This window comes from Hypomesus transpacificus, chromosome 5 (assembly GCF_021917145.1).
Source record: "Hypomesus transpacificus isolate Combined female chromosome 5, fHypTra1, whole genome shotgun sequence".
Lineage (NCBI taxonomy): Eukaryota > Metazoa > Chordata > Actinopteri > Osmeriformes > Osmeridae > Hypomesus > Hypomesus transpacificus.
In genome coordinates this window covers 1,949,991-1,962,999 of record NC_061064.1, presented here as the reverse complement: position 1 = coordinate 1,962,999, position 13,009 = coordinate 1,949,991, and the positions used below count along the sequence as shown (strand labels likewise).

At 47.7% G+C, this 13,009-nt stretch overlaps 1 protein-coding gene across 1 annotated transcript in view; it reads right to left on the bottom strand.

Moving 5' to 3' along the window:
• Positions 1-13,009, bottom strand: part of tenm1 (teneurin transmembrane protein 1) — a 105,256-nt gene that overhangs the window by 28,053 nt on the left and 64,194 nt on the right. The window contains exons 10-18 of the mRNA XM_047020726.1: positions 11,359-11,553; positions 9,872-10,072; positions 7,440-7,625; positions 6,606-6,632; positions 6,332-6,478; positions 2,832-3,048; positions 2,591-2,710; positions 2,024-2,285; positions 544-811 (exon numbers count right to left, since the gene is read on the bottom strand). Coding sequence (XP_046876682.1) covers positions 544-811; positions 2,024-2,285; positions 2,591-2,710; positions 2,832-3,048; positions 6,332-6,478; positions 6,606-6,632; positions 7,440-7,625; positions 9,872-10,072; positions 11,359-11,553 — 1,623 coding nt within the window. The remainder of the gene's footprint in view (positions 1-543; positions 812-2,023; positions 2,286-2,590; positions 2,711-2,831; positions 3,049-6,331; positions 6,479-6,605; positions 6,633-7,439; positions 7,626-9,871; positions 10,073-11,358; positions 11,554-13,009) is intronic.

Here is a 13,009-nt window from a genome sequence, read left to right as displayed (position 1 = left end):
CCAACACCAGCAATCATGAAGCACTCTATCTGGTAGTAGTAGGGGGCACGGTGATCATCTCTCTCCCTCCTTCTAATCCTTATTCAAAGAGCATCAAGAAGAAAACTCCAGCTTCTCCCTTCTTGGTGCATTTCTAACACTCCATCAAGCAAAACACTGCCATCCTCAGCAGTTAACCCGACTAACTAGATGAAAAACAAACATAACTCTCATATCTCTCTTATTACACTGATCATCTGCCCTCTCTGATCAAACTGTGTGATTCTACAAACATTCAAAAAAGAACAACAGATTGTGATGACCCGCCTTCAAAGTCTCCTGACATTAATTGAACGTTTAAAACAGTTTAAACAGGAGTGCTTAGTTTACAGAACATAAAACAAAAGTCTCCCACTATAAAAATGTTAAACAGAGTAATCCCAGGAGAATATCCGAGTACACTAACTCACACCACTGAAAACAAACAACCCCCCAAGAAAAACTGCAAGCCGCGCAGCCGATCTGTCCAGAAGCAGAACTAGCAAATATAACGACCCTCCTCACCCTGTGCCCGGGCCAAGCCCAGAACCTTCTGCCCATACACATCCGTCTTGTTCCAGGCCAGGACGTAGACCAGGTTAGGGGCGGCGAGGAACCACTTCTGGAAGAGCCGTCCCTCGATGGAGGTGGACACGTGGACCTTGGCCAGGCCCGGGGGGACGGCCGTATGCGTGAGGATGATCCTCAGGAGAGACTTGTACCCTGGAGAGCGGCTGCTCAGGTAGCTGAGCTTCACCAAGCTCCCAGGGATGGAGATCTCCTCCTGGACCGCCTGGGGAGGACAAGCAGCACGGTTATTCAGGTTAGCTACGCTAGAGTTACTGTTTGTTTACACGAGATACAAGCAGAGATGTGCATTTGCCAGGAACCCTTTATGACGCCGACAATTTCAAACATCTCTCTCATATATATATGGCCATGGGTGATCAGGAACGTCGACATTGCTTACTCCTCCGTCTCATCCATAGCGTTACTTCTTTGGGAAAAAAATATTTTAACTTTTCGAAGAAAAGCTCGATTTCAAATCAAAACCTTTCAAAACGTGCTTTTTGAAACTTAATTTCGAAAAAAAAAAATCAACCTTTCAAAACGTGTTTTTCGGTTCTATGGGGATATGTAAAGCCCTCTTGTGGCATTGCTTTTACAAAGAGCTACACAAAAACAAGCTGAATTTATTAAATACAAGTTCCCAGACTGTTCTCTCTTTGTCCAGGAAATTCGAAGACATATGTAAAGTTCGGATTAAATGGTTTCAAACTATTACCTAGACCTATGCTGATTGCAGTGCTAATGATATACATCCATATCCTACAACACTATTATTACCACACCTCGTCAAAGCATCGCACAGTAGATGTTAACCCTGTAACACACAAACACAGGGAACACCATACCCCTGTATCGTTAGCAACGTTGTGGAGGACATTTTAATTACGTCTGACAGTCTCACCCCGATATCCACCCTTCATTGCTCACAGCTTCAATCACGGTGATCCGGGTGCTCATTAAAATCTGCTTCAGTTTCATTATCTCTCACAACAAACTAGGACGTGTACGCGCGGTGGAGCCCATGGCAGCGCAGAGAAAACACCTCCAGGGGAATGCAGAGTGGAGTGAGCAGATGGCAGAGCAGTCTATGTATATATGCAGCTTTCCTGAAACTGATTAGTGTGAGATTGGAAGACAGCTTCACAGGTACAATATAAGTCAGGTGAAAATGAGACAGTACAGAGAAACAAAACATGCAGTGTGGAAACGTTGATGTGGAAACATTCCTCAAAGAACGATTCCATCTGAACTGCAACCCCTAATGTTCCAACGCAAGCAGTGTATAACGTTGTAGGAGTTGTGAGGTGTTGAAGGACATATTAGTGGTGTAGTTTCAGGTTGTTGTGAGGTGTTGAAGGAAAGGACAGGGATGCTGTCATGTTGAGAGACACCATGTCTCAGGTAGAGAAACACCTGTCTTGGAGGTCTGCTTTACCTGCAGCTCTGGCACAGCAGGGCCCCTTTCCTCACAGGCGCTGGAGAAGCGAGTCAGGGGGGAGGGCAGGACCAGGGGATAGGGGCTGACCAGGTTCCTCAGGTCGCACACAGGCGGGCGTCTCTCGGCCCGGCTCATCGTGACCCTCTCCACCACCACAAACTGGTTCCACGGTAGCCAGATGGTGCGTGTCTGGGTGAGGAAGGGGGCTCTCTGGAAGACCAGGGACACTGAGATGCCACCAGCTGCCACCAGGTCGAAACTAGGATGGAGGAAAGCCAGGACAGGGTGAGTTCTGGGATGACGGTCAGGTAAAGGTTATGTGTAAAGGTGGGGTCAGAGGGCTGAGCGGTTAGGGAGCCGTTAGGGAGTCGGGCTAATAATCAAAAGGTTGCCGGTTCGAATCGCAGCCGTGCAAAATTACGTTGTGTCACCCTACTTGCCTCGGGGGGGAATGTCCCTGTACTTACTGTAAGTCGCTCTGGATAAGAGCGTCTGCTAAATGACTAAATGTAAAATTCGGTCCCGCAGCCCCGAGGCTGAACGAGGCGAGAGACCACCACCTACCTGCCGTCCTGGCGACTGATGGAGTAGCCAAACTCAGGGTAGTGCTGGAAACTGATGTTGACCCCCACCAGAGGGGTGGTGTCCTGTGCTGTCACCTGGCCCCTGATGACCACGGCTCGGCTGGGAGACACAAGGAGGGAAGGGGAGGGGTCAGGTACACAGCGCCGCTCACTGGATGTATTATACAGATCATATAATGCCACTGCAGTGAGGCACCTGGGGGGGCAGGGCCTCGTCCTACCTGCTGTCGAAGGGGACATCTCCTGGGAAGACGTGGGTGCTGTCCTTCCCCACCAGGAAGTGGATGCGGTCGTAGAAGGGGCGTGACAGGAGGGAGGGGAAGGGGGTCAGGCTGCTCTGCACCAGCTCCAGGGGGTCTGGGGAGCCCTGGCACAGTGAGCCCGTCTGGCAGCTGGGCTGGAGACAGCAGTCTGGGTCCACACAGTCCGTCAAACCGTCTACAGCAAGCAACAACATTCAGGTAGGTACACAAGGTCCTTCACCGCACGGCACGTCAATGACTCGAATGATAGAGAGACCTCTTTGACCAGAGAGACCACTTTGACCAGACAGACCACTTTGACCAGAGAGACTGGGCAAACAGCACTTTAAGGAGTGTAAGATATCATAGTTTCCTAGAGTAGCTTATGAGATTATTAGACGTATTAGACGGCCCAAAACCATCCAAATCTGAGATGAAATTCTTTAAGTCGGTTCAACCTGTAAATCAAATTTCTCAAATGATCCAGTACGTAATAAAATCGATGAAGCTCTCAGAAATAGGGGAGAAAACCCACACTTCGACCCACAAATCGAGTTTTTTACCTGATTATGCAGCTCTGATAGACGGGACATGTCCAAGATGATTTCACAAGGATAGAGAAGCTGATGAATGATAATGTTCTAGCCCCCAAACTGACAAACAGACAAAACTTTGTATATATTGCTTTCTGATACACTATTGTGCACTTTCGGTTCTTTAATCCTGCACCACATTCCCTGATAATGCTGTTGGGTGTCAACCACATAAGTGTCTGCAAGCACAAGGCAGTCAGTCCATTACGCCCACAGGCTGCCCAGAGACTGTTGTGACAAGGGTTAGGTTGATGCAGGCATTTATCATTTTCCTGGCACTAAACACAATGCACCAGTAAAAGTGCTAGGTTATTAATATTAAACAACATTAATGGCATTATGCTTATCAAAAATTACTTTGTTCCTATAAATAATTGATATACACAAACTAAATACCTTGCACTTAGGTATGGTTGCATCCACCCAAATATTTCTATTATGACATTAGAAAGATTATGAAGTGACTACTGTATATCAACAGCGTGTAATAATGTCTAATGACACAATATGTGGAAACTGACAAGCTTTAATGCAGCAAATGACTGCCTCACATAATGGAACAGAACGGCTGGGCCGGCTGCCATATTGTGCTAACAGGCTGCCAAAGCAACACAGGCACCGCGCCCAACACAAAGCTGCTTGGCTGAGCAGGACTCCTTTAGATAAAAACAACCATGGCCATCATTCGCTAACTCTGTTTTAACTTAACAAATATATGGAAAGCACCTTTCGATGTTACGTTATTGTGTGTGGTGTATTATTATTCGATGCATATTCTTTGCACCTGCAGCATTATTTTAATAGGCGTTATTAGAGCGAGGCGTTCCACTGCTGGTGATGGGGGGGGTAGCCCCTGGTGATGGGGGGGGCAGCCTCTGGTGATGGGGGGGGCAGCCCCTGGTGGTGATGGGGGGGGGTAGCCCCTGGTGATGGGGGGGGCAGCCTCTGGTGATGGGGGGGGGCAGCCCCTGGTGGTGATGGGGGGGGTAGCCCCTGGTGATGGGGGGGGGGGCAGCCTCTGGTGATGGGGGGGGCAGCCTCTGGTGATGGGGGGGGCAGCCTCTGGTAATGGTGGGGCAGCCTCTGGTGATGGGGGGGGCAGCCTCTGGTGATGGGGGGGGCAGCCTCTGCCGTCTGGGTGGTTACTCTGACTCGTTTACAGATGGCTGGAGAAGCCAGGATCTGTTCTCTTAATCACCGCTCCTCTTCAGGTGATCATTCGCCGTTTGCCTTCTCCTTTACATGCCACTGATGAGGCTTCATTGAGAATATAAATGGTGCATTTCTAATGAAGTTCTGGGCCGAGATGAAAATAGGAATAAGTTCTGGGGTTTTGACATGTCCGTATATTGGCTGGGACGTAATTGGCATGAGGTGATTATTTCCTCCACTCCTTTGTCGAAGTGTCTGGGCAATTTGAACCTTGTGCTATTTCCCATCACATCAAAGGAGGCCAAATGAATGTACATCACTCAAGATTCACATCACTCATGTGAATTACCCACAGTCCAGGGCCAGTAACTTTGAAGTGAGAGTTGTAACAGAGTAAACTGGATTAGGGTGTGGAATGACAGAGTGAGAGTTCATTTCCATAATGGGGGCATATTGCCGAAGTGTATATATATATATTATATATATATATATTTTTTATTGGATGAAGGGCTGAGGAAATGATATACTGCATGATTTATGACGTACGAAAACACAGAGGAAGGAAAACAAATGTGCCTATACTTTACACACACACACTCCTACTGTACACACACACACACACTCTAACTGTTAAGACACACACAGTGCTGAAAATGTGTCTAAAAACAAGAAGAAATAAACCCTGGCTTGGCCCCCTCTGGTCTTCCGTCTGATGAAGAAGATGATTAAAAACTCAGGATGTTCAGGGGAGAGCTGGGCTCCTCCCTTTAGTACAAGCCTGGTTTAGGCTCCATGTGGAGAGAGAGGGAGGAGGGAAAATGAAATAACTCATCTCTGTTTCTAGCCTGAAGCTGGATTCAAGTGCCCACATTTGTGCTTTTATCTGTCTTAGGTGTGCTGCTCGTACAACAGCCCTGGATCTCATCAGAAGGTACGGGACTTACTCCTGTTTAGGAGTGGTTATGTAATTTGAAATATTCGATGCGCAGTAATATGGAATGTTAAAGAATGTTATGAGGACAACCTGTGAGGTTATGCTGGATTTTACAACGGCATGGAATGCGATATAGCCAATCACAATCAAGGATGGGAACAACCAGTTTTAGAAGTCCTATTCTACTGTCGTCATCAAATGAAATGGATGAAAATGTTCAAAATCTGTAGAAGAACAGACCAATGACCATTCGACGCATTTCATAAACGACTTCGACTCTTTGCCACTTTTTGACTTTGCAAACAACAACACGCGCGTCGGCTCACAACTGGGTTACCGTCCGACAGCTGACATTCACTGCAGGCCTTTCAAACATCTTTCACAAGCTCCTTCAAAGACGTGGGCAGTGAACCTGCTGTGCAGAGCTCCAGAGCAGAGCTAGCCGTCCTCCAGGGGGGACACCCCACCCTCTCCCCTCCCAGGTCCCCGGCTACACAGCATCAGCAAATTACTGAGGGAAAGTAGAGGTCCCTTTGCTCTTTAAGTCTCGACCAATAACTAGATTTAACGGGAAAGAAAATGAAAAGGAAGAGAAAAGGGTGGAAGGTTTTCCTGGTCTTCTGCTCTGAGGAGAGATGGGAGGGTGAACATCTTTGAGGATTCCTCGGCCCTGACCTTCACCAGAGCCCAGAGGTCAGGAACATTAATCATTATCGAGTCACAGACGGGTGTGGCTGACAGGCGTATCCGCGACCCTCCCCTTCCCTGCCCCCCTCCCCATCCCCCCAAAGGGACCTCACCTCCGTCATTGTCGGCATTGTCGTCGCACTCCGTCTCCATGACGACGCTGCAGCCCACGCCGCTCCAGCCGGCCTGGCACACGCAGTGCCAGCCGCTCTGCTCCAGGGTGCAGCGGCCGTGTCCACTGCATAGCCCTGGGCAGCCGTCTGGAGGGGGAGGGGGAGGAGAGGGGGGGTAAAGTCAGACGAGACGTCGAGCAGGTCTCGTTCCAGCACCTGACAGGTGGTTAACTCTTCAAACACATAGATGAGGAAAAAAAATACTGAATCTTACCTTTAACAACCAGGTCCAAGTAATGCGCTGTCACAGGAACATGAAGAGATAGATGAGAGAGAGATGAGAGAGAGAGAGAGAGAGAGAGAGAGAGAGAGAGAGAGAGAGAGAGAGAGAGAGGAGAGAGAGAGGAGAGAGATGGAGAGAGAGAGAGGAGAGAGAGAGAGGGAGGAGAGAGAGAGATGGAGAGAAGAGAGAGAGATGCGAATAGCACCTTTTTAAGAGTGTTTCACAGGGTTATTTTTTCTTCCTTTCTCAACTTTTGAAAGTTTCACCGCATCTCCTAAAATGGGCTTTCAGTCACTTGGAATTGGCCAATTCCATCAGTGCACAATGACAAACTGCAGTGGCGTATCAAGGTGCTCCTGCTTTAATTGACTACGCTCAAACTCGAGAGCAAAATTATTCAGCTACGAGTCGGAAAAATGCTGGTTCTCTGGGGAGAAGGGCATGGTTGATGGAAAATGTGCCTGGCAGCAAGCAACAGTTTTATTGTTCCTTGGTGTTTTGCATTCCAAAATAACTGCTCTGAAGTGGATGAATTGGATAACTGACAGACAGAGCACTGACATCATGGAAACCGAGTCAGAAAAACCTCCATGCCACGCCCCCCCATCGTCCCGCCCAGCGCCCCCACCTGAGGGGGGCACACACTGACAAACAAGCAGAGGGGAAAACGCAGGAAGCTGTAAAGCTAAAGACGGCGCCCCCTCCACGCAGTGCTCCAGAGAGGCTCCAGAGAGGCTCCAGAGAGGCTCCAGAGAGGCTCCAGAGAGGCTCCAGAGAGGCTCCAGAGAGGCTCCAGAGAGGCTCCAGAGAGGCTCCGGGACTCACCTATGCTGCAGCTGTCTCCCTCCCAGCCTGGGAGGCACTCACACTGGCCCCCTCGACACTGGCCGTGGTCCTGGCAGCGGGGGTCACACGTCTGCTGCTCACAGCCTGGCCCCTCCCAACCCTCCTGGCACTGGCACCTCCCAGACACACACACACTGTGGGGGCTGCAGGGCACGGGGCACAGCTCTGGGGGAGGAGGGGAGGAGAGACAGAGGGGTGGGAGAGTAGAGATAGAGGGGTGGGGTGGTGGGGGAGGGGAGACAGAGGGATGGGGGGGAGGAGGGGAGGTGGGGGAGGAGGGGTGAGGGGGAAGGGAGGAGAGAGAGAAAGGTGGGGGAGGGAGTGAGAGAGAAAGGTCTTTAAAAACTGTCCCCCCCACACGCCACAAAACCTTCCTTCTGAATCAATACAAGAGCATGAACTCATATGACATCCTGAACAGAAGTGAAAAAGTTCCCGCTTTCGTTCTTAAATTGTTCCTGTGCCGCAGTTGCAGGAATAATACATTTTCAATGTTTAAAGTTTTAGAGGTTTAATAGTATTCATGAATAATTTCAACGAATATAGAAAGTTCCTCATCAAGGAGCCAATCGGTGAGAAGACAGAGAGCTGGAGGCAAAGGGAAGTTATTCTCACACGTAGAAAAAACCTTCTCATTTAAATATATATCACATTTAATCACAGTATTACAACCCCATTTGCATTTTATTAATCTAGATGTTGTTCTCCTTTTTTTTTTACTATTAAGCATATGATTTTTTTTCTCCATCTGCTGTGTTTAGCAATCTGTTCTCGTCACATTCCAGTGTTGGGGTCCGTTTTACACTGTTTGTTATGCATTGTGATTTCTATGTTCAGTGCATTCTGCTTTGTTTCCAATGTTTCATACATACCAATGATGTTGTCAGTGCAGTCACACACAGTCTGAGTAACAAGTCATTCTGCATACACTTGAGTGAACAGAAAATCAATTTTCACTTCTGGATAGAAAACCTGAACTTTGCCTCGGAAAGCTGAAAAAAGTGTGGGTTGAGCTAACGCACAATTCTTTCAGGGGTTATGGAAACCACACATCGCAACGTTTCAACTCATTGGAAACTGAAATAGCCTCAACATGAGCTGACTTTCCCTTTGACCATCAGGGAGAACACATTTGATAGGAAAGTTAATCAAAAATGAGGGATTACTTGGTTGTTGTAATTCACCTTAAAACCCAACTTGCTTCTCAAAAGGTGTCTGTCCTGCTGTTCGACTCCAGGAACACACACCCCTTAATAACATGAGCATGAATACAAATGGCAGGTTTCTATGTGAATGGATAGGTTACCTATTGTTGCTATGGTTCCTATATCTCTATCTATAAAAGCGTGGAAGCTGGATACTGTTCCATGAGGCTACCAGGAGCAGGCAGCAGGTCACAGGCCACCAAACAGGCAGTCAGGCAGTCAGGCAGGCATGAGCTCATCTCTACACCCAGCCAAGGGGCACCAAGGTACAGAGGTATTTCTCACATTGAAAGTTTATAACTTGTCCCATTCCTTTGGATGTCACAGCACACTGGAGTTGAGTTCAAATAAGTCAACTTGATCACAGGGTGAATCTGTCTAACAGACAGAGAAAGTGGCCCGAGTTCACAATCCTTCATTTTAGATTTGTAAAAATGTCCAAACAAGAGGATATGTTACGATGAAGTCAGGGTTCTGTGGCCACAAACACAAAAGTCATTAACAGGCCACAAACGTATGGTCTGTTCCCGTCTTAAAGAGTATGTTAGTATTGATAAAGGAACACGTTGATACCTGGTAGAGATTGGAGCAGTGGAGAGCAGTGCCATTTCCACCCAGCGTGTCAGAGGAGCGACTGCTCAGTCGTCTGATAGGCTGCTGGGAATGTGAAGGTCTGTCTCTAATAGGGTCAGGCAGATCGTTACCAGACATCTCACTGAGAGGTTTGCTATCCTCCAACCATTTGCTAGTTTGACCGTTTTAACAGAATGTTCTCTGTTTAGGGGCTATTTCTTAATGCCAGTGTTTTAAATGTATATTTATTTTCCTTTTGATGTCACTACTGAGCATGGCTGATGCTTGCTATGTCATAAGAATGTCGCTTTCCACACAGGCCTATCGTTATGCTATGCAAATGACAATACATCTCTGACTGACTGAAACAACACACATACCGGAGTGTGTGTTCCTCGGTCAGAGGGGAAAGAGAAGACAAGACAAGTGGTAGAAAGCAGTCTAGTCCTTGATCTGACCCAGCTGAACACTCTGACATCCTGACACCCACTCCAGACACAGCTGAACGAGAGGTCACAGCTCTGAACTCTGGGCCAGTTGAGCTGGGCTGGAGAGAGTGGATCAGGGGAATCAAGTGTGTGTCAAGTGTGTGTGTGTGTCTGTGTGTGTGTGTGTGTGTGGACACCAACACACCTGTAGAGCAGTCTGTGCCGGTCCAGCTGGGGTCGCAGGTGCAGGCTCCTGCGTCCAGGAGGAAGGTGCCGTGGGCGGAGCACTGCTCCTGGCAGGCTGGGAGAGGGCTCTGGCAGTCAGGACCGCCCCAGCCCGGGGAACAAAGGCACTCCCCTCTCACACACACACCATGACCTGAACACTGAGGGTCCACGCAGTCCACTGGCACAGACGGTATGGAAGAGAGACAGAGAGGGGAGGGGGGGGAGAGAGAGAAGGGGGGGAGAGAGAGAGAGAGAGAGAGAGAGAGAGAGAGAGAGAGAGAGAGAGAGAGAGAAAGAGAGGGAGGGAGAGGGGGGGGAGAGAGGGAGAGGGGGGAAGAGAGAGAGGCAACATGGTGAATAAATAAGATGGTTAAAAATAGAATGACAACCAAAGAAGGCAGTACCGAGATGAAACAGAGATAAAAAAAGTTTAAAAAAAGACAGATGGAAACGATAAAAGTTTCTGTTCATGTGGACTCTGCCTACGACACAGTATACTGTAACATTTTAATAATTGAATAACACACCGCTTCCTTTGGAGCTGTGGGCGGAAAGATCATCTGCAGGTCTTCCCACCCTGCTCATCTCACACCTGTTTATCTGAGCTGTGTCAGCGTAGCCTCACGAGGAGAGGAGCTTGCCCTAGCTGGGAAGGGGTTTACTGCTAGGAACAGCGGCTGAGAGAGGAAATCACATCGCCCTCCACCAACACACCAAAACGTTTGCCGCTCAAACACGTGATTCTCACGAAGAATTACCAACGAGTGGCTTCAGTTCGTGTCTGCAGCTAATTGATCACATACTGTTGTGATCCTCTTCAGAACAACTGCTCTGACTAATGTGTGCTACGAAAAGAAAAAGGGAAAATCTATTCAGTGTTAACCACAGCAATTACTACAACGCTCGCAGGCTGGACTGTCATCACCAGCTCATTGGATCAAGGTTATTCTCTGGCACGGATATCTCTGACTGAGCCAATAATGGCCCTACAGCTACATAAGGACAAGCAATTGATCTGGTTACTTCCCCTTCAAGCTTTTTCAAATGACATTTTTAAAAAAAGTGTGTGTGTGTGCACTTTTGTGTGCAGAGAGGGGTTCATCTAATAATAAAAATACAAGAACTCTGTCAACCACCTAGAAGATGTAATTGCTGTAATACGGCGTAGGGTTTTTATCCATTATGTCTGTGTTTCTGAACTACTATTCTGACCTAAAAAGCACAATGAAAAACTACCCATAAAGACCTTCTTCTGTGTATAGTGGAAGGTCTGGATGCAGACAACAACAGATGCACAGGCTGCCACTAATAACCCCAACACCTGTGTTTTTGTAGCTGAATAACAGGTGCTGAGGCTGGATCTCCAGCGAGGGACCCTCCACTGTCCCCGCCATCCTGCAGCTGTGACCTGAATCTGTGTAAACGGTGATTTCTCATCAGAGATGTTGACGACCAGGACAATACCTTGTTCACAGTTGTTTCCTTTGTGGGCAGGACTACACAGGCAGAGTCCGTTGATGCACGTGCCGTGATTGGAGCAGGTGGGGTCGATGCACTGGTCCTCCTGGATGTCACACTCAGAGCCCTTCCAGCCGGGATGGCACTGACAGAAGCCCTTCTCGTAATCTCCGTTACCGCTGCAGAGGACCGGGCAGGAGTCTGCAACACAACACAGACCTCCCTTTAGAAAACACCGGGCAGGACTCTGTTCATTCTTTACCGGCAGGACATGGCCCATTTGTTTTGGGGGGAAAAAACTGTAAATCTGTCTTTTCCCCCAACACATTTTTCAGTAAGCAAATTAAGATGAATTACTACATCCTCAGTTATTTCATAAAAGCTGTCCCACCCACATTTGAAAACAGACCTACGCCTGGGGTTTAATCTGATATTGCACATCGCAAATAGGTTTCTAACTTCTAACCTCAACCCAGGTTTTTCTTTTATAATCTGAAAATGGAAAGTGAAGAGCCTGGTACTGGTTCTTCTGGAAGCCTCTCCTCTGAGACCTGACAGGAAAACTCCTCAGAAGACGTCTCCTCCACACACCTCACACATCACCAGGATCTCCCTAACAAACCTGGAGTTGATATCACCTAATCCGCTTCCCATGATGGCAGTAATAGAAGTGGTTTCATCTCAACAGACGTACACCACGCACACACACACACAGTCCCCTCTGCCTGTGAAATCCACCTAATCTCTCAACCACTTCAATTCCACTCAAGAGGCACCAGAGACTACCTCCCGTTGCCGTGGCATCCACCTACACCCTCTGGCAGTGTTTCACCTGGACCTGCATCCTCCTCTCTCTGTTTGGCACCAAAACTGATATTTACAGACGGACGCAGAGTTTAGGACTCGCAGACTTGAGGCACCAACATGTCTAGTAGAACTGAGCGCGTGCGGTAGCAACCCTTTATGGACACAATGAAGCTTGAGTCGCCATTGGCTAGTACATTTTAGATTTTACTCGCCAGACTTTTTACATGAAATGCATGAACAATGCAAGTATATTATCCGTCTGAATTATTCTTTATGTTGCATATGGATTGAATCTACAATTTGTTTGCAAATGTCTTTCTCTTGCTACTTGACTTCAGCCACCTCTCTAGTGCTAAAAAAAATGGTTCATAGGCCTACTGCTGAAGCTCTGGGCCTTCTGTTGAAATCTCTTTTGGGCACTGAAGGCTGATTAGCAGAGCAAGAATAATCTGAACAAGGAACAGTAATCTTAAATTGTCTTGATAACAAAAAAAAGTATCGATCTTTTTGTGAGACGAGCGTCAAATCTAGCGACGAGCGTCAAATCTAGCGACTTTCCGCTACTTTGCCAATCTCCGTTTTCGTTGTTGAGCAGCAGCAAATCATGTTAACTCGCAGTCAAGCGACGGTGTGTCATTGAAATCTGCGCTGACCTTAAAATTATTTACCTCTAACTCAGTCACAGGTGAGTGAAATTGAACAATTTACTATCCATTGGCTAATTAATTTCACGCCCAGTGTGAAATTTGGTCGCATATGCGAGTGATTTACTCGCATTGTACAGGGTAGGATCAGAGCTAATACTCATGTTTGTAGAAATATACTTTTCATCTATGCTTCTCTGCGGTGT